Consider the following 6,834-nt stretch of genomic DNA (forward strand, 5'->3'; position numbering starts at 1 on the left):
CCCGTCCCCTCCCCCCTCCCCAACATCCAATAGATGTTATTCTTATATGTGCATTTATGTGTTGATTAGTTAATACCAATTTGATGGTGAGTACAAATCGATATGTCTTGGTATAGTCTCATTTGGATTCAGCTGATTGGAGACCTTTGAGCTTGTTTCCCTGGATATTTAAATCTTTCCCCAGATTTTGGAAGTTTTCAGTCATTTTATCTTTAAATAAGCTTGCTGACCATTTCTCTTTCTCTGCACCTTTTGGGAAACCTATAATGGAAATATTGGTTCACTTGATGGTGTCCAATATTTCTTGTAGGCTTATTGTTCAAGCTCACTGATTCTTCTGCTTGATCTAACTTGCTATGGAAGCTCTCTATGGAGTTCTTCAGTTCAGCCATGTGCTCTTTAGCTTCAGTATTTCTGTTTGGTTCTGTTTTTTTGTGGTTTATCTCTTTGTCAAACTTATTATATTGTTTTCATTATTTCATTTAGTATTCTATCTTTGCTGTTCACTGAGCTTCTTTAACAAATTTATTTTGAATTCTTCAAGCAGTTGTAGATCCTCATTTGTTTGCAGTTTGTTTCTGGTGCTTTATTTTGTTCCTTTGGTGGTATCATGTTTTCATGATTATTTGTGATTCTCATGGCCATGTGCTGGTATCTGCACATTTGAAGACGTAAAGACTTATTCTAGTCTTTTCAGGCTGGCTTTGTCTGGGAAAGCCCTTCACCAGTCAGCCTGTCCAGAGATTCTGGTTAGGCTGTCAGATGTGTCCCACTGGGCAGACCTGTTGCTGGAGTCCTCAGGCAGGCTGACCTGGTACCTATGTCAGCAGGCGGGTAGGCCTGGTGCATTGGGGTCTACTGGGATGGGCCTGAACCCTGGATTTTCTGGAGTAGGCCAGGATCCTGGGTCTACTGGAGTGTGGGGCCATAGGGGCTGGCCAGACAGAGGGGAAGTCTGGATCCTATATCTGTGGGGGCCATCCTAGAGCCTGGGTTTATGGGTGCTAGCCTGGTACTTGAGGCCATTGGTGCTGATCTTGTACTGGGATGGAACTGGAGGCTGGGTCCTTGAGTGCTGCCCAAAGTCTGAGGCTGCAGGGGCCAGCTCAATACTGGATCACACTTGAATGAAACTTGGAGCTGTGTGGGCCAGCCTTACTCTGGGCTGGTGTGGAGCTTGGGCTGGGCATGAAGCCTGAGTCTGTAGGGGCCAGCCTGCAGTCTGGGGCCACAGGGGCTGGCATGGCACTGAGCAGGCCTGGAGTCTATACCCATGGGGGCTGTATTGGAAGCTGGGTCTTTGGGTGGTGGCCTGATACCTGAGGCCATGGGGTTCAGCCTGGAGCTAGAATCCATGGGTACCAATGTGTTACTGAGGCAAGCCAAAAGCCTGAGGGCACAAGGGCCAGCCTGGAGCTGGGTGGGTGTGGATGCTGGTTCTGTGGGTACTGGCCTGGAGCTGGGGTCCATAGGTGCTAACCTGGTTCTGGGGAGGGCCCAGAAGCTGAGTCTAGAGGTACAGGGACTAGCCTGAAGCCTGAGGCTGAAGGGTCTGGCTTGGAGCTGTTGCAGGCCTGGGGGTTGGGTCCATGGTGGCTGGCCTGATGCTGAAGGCAGTCCGGAGCCTGGGGATGCTGAGGATGGCCTGGAAGTGGAGCAGCCTTGAAGCCTAGAATGGATCTGGAGCCTGGTCCTGGAGTGGGCACAGTGTTGAGGTCTTGGGCAAAGTTCAGTGTTCACTTCCCTTCCTTCCTCCAATCAGGGAGTGTCTCTCTCCATACTATGCTGCCTGGGGTTGCAGGAGAGATGATGCAGATAATGTAAAACTGTGCTGCTAAAGAGAAAAGTAAAGCAAGGGAGAGAAGTAATGGGTATTAGGGATGAGAGAGGTTGCAATGTTAAATTGTGTCCAGAGAAAGACTTCACTTAGAAAGAGATATCAGATAAAAAGGCCAAAAAGAAGGATGAAAGCAAAGTATGTGTATATATGGGAGAAAGCAGTTTATTCAAGGGCACACCAAGTAAAAAGCCCTGGGGAAGAAGCTTGCTGGAGCTATTTGAAGAATAGCAGGAAAGTCAGTGTCACAAGTGAGAGGGGGAAGGAGATGAGAGCACAGAGGTAGCATATCAGTCCTAGTAGACCACCGTAAGGAATTGATCCCTGACTGAGCAAAGTGAGGCCATTACAGAGTACTAAATATGGGAAAGACATCACCCTGGATTTTTGGTGGTAAAGACACTGAGTGGGTGGGTGGCTTAGATCATAGGGGTCTTAGTAGATCTCTGTGAGGACTGACTTGAGGTCTGGTTTCGAGTGAGATGAGGACATTTCAGGGTAATGAGTAGGGGAGAGACATGATATGATTTTCATTTTAATGTGGGTGCTCTGGCTGCAGGCAGAGAATATTCCAGGGGTATGAGGGCCAAGTATGGGGTAGGAAGAATAGTCAAGAGGCTGTTATAGTAATACAGAATTTGGACAAGGCATAGGGAGTGGAGGTGGTGAGAAGTAGATAGGTTCTGGATACATTTTGAAAGGCAAGCTAGCTAGAGTTGCTGTGACACAAATATAGGGTTGGAGGAAAAGAGGAATCAAGGAAGATGCGTACGTTTTTTATCTGACCGTTTTCTAGGAAGTTTTTTATGAATAGGAATTCAGTATTTTAGCCTTTGCTTTTATTTGCATATGTTCAAGGTGTACATGCTGTTTTGATTATAAATATACATAGTGAAATGATTACCACAAGCAAGCAAATTAGCATATCCATCACTTCATATAATTACCTTTTGTTTGATAAGAGCACTTAAAATCTCTTTTAGCAAATTTTTAGTATACAATACAACATTATTAACTATAGTCCTCATGCTGTATATTATATCTCTAGACTTATTCAGCCCACCTAACTGCAACTTTTTGCCCTTTGACCTACATCTCTATATTTCCTCCCCTACCTCCCCACCATAATCACTGTTCCAGTCTTTGTTTCTATGTATTTGACGTTTTTTTAGATTCCACACATAAGTGAGATCATGTGGTATTTGTCTTTCTGTGTCTAGCTTATTTCACTTACCATAATGTCCTCAAGGTTCATCCATGTTGTTTCAAATGGCAATATATCCTTTTTATAGGTGAGTAATATTCTATCTTATATATATATGTATAATCACAAGTTCTATATTTATTCATCTGTTCATGGACAGTTAGGTTGTTTCCATATCTTGGCCTTTATGAATAATGCTGCAATTAACATGGGCACACAAATATCTCTACAAGGTTCTGATTTTTTATTGAATACATTTTCTGCATCTATTTATGATCATATGGATTTTCTTATTTAATTTGTTAATGTGAATTACATAATTACGTTATTTATTTAATTATGCTAAATTATTTCTTCATTTGTTTTATAAGTTGCAATATTTTGAAACCGTATTTTTCTACTTATCTCTATAAATAATGTAATAATATATAATATATAAATAATACATATAAATAAATAATAACTTAATATAAATGTGTTATATTACAACCATATCTTCTGCCAAACAGGCTTTTAGAAGCAAGTATGAAAACCTAACCATCATTTGAAACATTGTTTCTACAGGTAAATGAGCTTTGAATTCCAGACAACTAATTTCCCTATGAATTTTAGAAATTAAAGTATTCTGAGATTGGGAACAATACATATTTTTGCTGAGAGATTTCTGAGGATCTTTAGTTTCCAGCATAATTTTCCAAAATTTCTATTCTCAGTATAGTGCAAGTTAAGGCACCTGGTCTCTGTCTTGTTGTGTGTGACTGATAGTTTGCTGGTGTTTTTTCTTAAGGTATCCTCACCTGAGTCCAAAGTACAAGGAGTCCTTTGATGTGGGCTGTAACCTCTTTGCCAAGTTTTCTGCATACATTAAAAATACAAAAAAGGAATCAAATAAGAGTAAGACACCTTTCTTTTAATCTGTTTTTCTCACTCACTTGCTCACTCTCACATTCTCACTTAGCAAAAATAGGATTTTTCTGAATATATAGTTAGTATATGTTGGGTAACAGTGCAGTCTTCCTCTCATTTTCTGTTCTCTCCTCTGAAATTCCTTTGCATGAAGTTTTATTATATGTATTTTTTTGTTTGTTTTTTGAGACAGGGTCTCACGCTATTGCTCAGGGTAGAGTGCAGTGAAATGATCAGAGCTCACTGCAACTTCAAACTCCTGGGTTCAAGTGATCCTCCTGTCTCAGCCTCCTGAGTAGCTGGGACTACAAGTGCCTGCCACCATGCCTGGCTAATTTTTCTGTTTTTAGTAGAGATGGGGTCTCGCTCTTGCGCAGGCTGGTCTCGAACTCCTGGCCTCAAGCAATCCTCCCACTTCAGCCTCTCAAAGTGCTAGGATTACAGGCATGAGTTACCATGCCCAGCATTTTTTTTTTTATTTCAGCAAATTATGGGTGTACATATGTTTAGGTTACGTGTGTTGCCCTTGGTTCCCCCCCCCACCGAAGTCCATGTTTCAAATATGTCCATCCTTCGGGTAGTGCGCATTGCCCTCCCTGTGTATACAAATACCCCTCCCCTCCTCCCTCTTCACCCCTCCTCCCACCGCCCTCCCCCTTCCCTAGCATCCACTAGATGTTGTTCTGATATGTGCATTTATGTGTTGATTAGTTAATACCAATTTGATGGTGGGTACAAATGGGTCCCGTTCTGCTGCTCTTGTGGTGCTCCACTTTGGATAATGATGCCCAGCATTTTATTAGATTTAGAACTTAATGTTCAATATAGCAATTACCAACTTAGTTCAATTAGAGTATTGACATGCCAGGGATGAATTAACTGCAGGACTGTGTACATTTGCATCCACCATCTCCCACAAACATTCTTGAATAAATTTACTAAATGTGTAAAAAGCATATTGAGAATATATTTAGTCATAAAGACAATACATTTATAGGTAACACTATGACTTCATTTCCTCAGATTTTGAAAAATCTCTGCTCAGAGAATTTAAGCGTCTGGATGATTACTTAAACACCCCACTTCTGGATGAAATTGATGCAGACAATGCTGAGGAACTCACAGTTTCCAGAAGATTGTTCTTGGATGGGGATCAGCTGACATTGGCTGACTGTAGCTTGTTACCAAAACTGAACATTATTAAAGTAAGTCTTTATAGGGCAGACTGAATGGTATGGGGGTGGGTTGTAAGTTGCCAGCACAGAGCACAGTGACTTTCCAGTGTGAGGCTGTTATGTTGTAGCTTTGTCATCATCATCATGCATAGTATATATCTCCTTTTTCTCCTTAGAGGAAAAATCTATAAGAATCTGGGAAGCATTAAAACTTCTTGTTTCTTTCTTCCTAAATCAGAAAGTGTTTTTCACTGTCTTGTCTTTAAAATGAGGATAATAATATTACCCATTTCACAGAATTGTTAAGAGAATTAAATAAATTAAAGCATGTAAAATGCTTAGAACAGTGCCTGGATCATAGCAAGTGATAAACAATATGGGTTATTAATATTATGATGATGGTTTAATCACTAATTTAACAAATATTTATTGTAAAAACTTACATAGAACTTACTCTCTGTGTCTTATGTCAGATACAGAGAATACATAAAGAAATAAGACATAGGATCCTAAATAAACTCTTAGTCTAATGGTAGTAGATATGTGCTTCTTTTCTGTGCTTCCTTCCTCCAAATATATGCATAATTAAATACAGCATCAATATAAACATTGATTGTAAGCATATAGCTTTGTCAACATTTGTAGACAAAACATTTAAACAGTAAATCCAATATTCTTTATTTTGCAGTTTATTTTATAGTACTTTTTGTGTTGATGTCTTCAACACCTTGACTTTTGAGGTCTGTTTCTACATAGTAGACATATTACTGATGCCTTTTACTACCAACTTCTTTTTCCTCATTTTTTTCCCAAAAACCTAGGTTGCTGCCAAGAAATACCGTGAGTTTGATATTCCAGCAGAATTCTCGGGAGTCTGGCGCTATCTCCACAATGCTTATGCCCGTGAAGAATTTACCCACACATGTCCTGAAGACAAAGAAATTGAAAATACTTATGCAAGTGTGGCTAAACAGAAGAGTTAGGACAGCTCTTACGTGAGAAAAGGCTCTTTGTTATTAGATTTCAATTGTTGCCATATTAGAAAGGTTTTTGAAAATAATATAGAAAATAGTTCCCTCTATCCAACTCTCTTAGGAAAAGGAACTCTATTTTCTGTTAGCCATGAACAACCTATCCTCTGTGTATCTTACAGGTCTTCATATTTTCACTTGATTTTCTTTATTCCTGTAGCAACCCACTGCAATCTTGAATGACATGGAAAGCATCAAAATCTTTTGCCTTTTGCTTGAATTTCTAGAACGCATAATGTATAAGCTAAATATTACAGATGATGTAAGTAAAGGCACAATCTCAAACTGCTCCTAAAAAACATTTCCATCTAAATCATTACAATGATTTCTTATATTTATTAGTTTAATACATACATGAGTTTCTTTTTGATATGAATAATAAAATCAGAAAGTGAGCATATCAGAAAGGCAAATTCTGAAAGAATAATTTTAAAAATCAGTTGTAGGAAGAGATCAAGTTCAATAGTTCTTAGGACAGCATTCAACACCTAGAACTATGACCACCTTATAGTCAGAGGGGAATATATTTTTTTTATTTCAGCATATTATGGGGGTACAGATGTTTAGGTTACGTGTGTTGCCCTTGGTTGCCCCCACCAGTCCGTGTTTCACATATGTCCATCATTTGGGTAGTGCGCATTGCACTCCTTGTGTATACAAATACCCGTCCCCTCCTCCCTC

At 39.8% G+C, this 6,834-nt stretch overlaps 1 protein-coding gene across 1 annotated transcript in view; it reads left to right on the forward strand.

The window, feature by feature from the left end:
- Positions 1-6,174, forward strand: part of CLIC2 (chloride intracellular channel 2) — a 42,658-nt gene extending 36,484 nt beyond the window's left edge. The window contains exons 5-6 of the mRNA XM_012661597.1: positions 4,971-5,152; positions 5,944-6,174. Coding sequence (XP_012517051.1) covers positions 4,971-5,152; positions 5,944-6,105 — 344 coding nt within the window. The 3' untranslated portion in view covers positions 6,106-6,174. The remainder of the gene's footprint in view (positions 1-4,970; positions 5,153-5,943) is intronic.
- Positions 6,175-6,834: the final 660 nt, after the last annotated feature.

Source organism: Propithecus coquereli, unplaced genomic scaffold, assembly GCF_000956105.1.
Source record: "Propithecus coquereli isolate 6110/MARCELLA unplaced genomic scaffold, Pcoq_1.0 Scaffold720, whole genome shotgun sequence".
Classification (NCBI taxonomy): domain Eukaryota; kingdom Metazoa; phylum Chordata; class Mammalia; order Primates; family Indriidae; genus Propithecus; species Propithecus coquereli.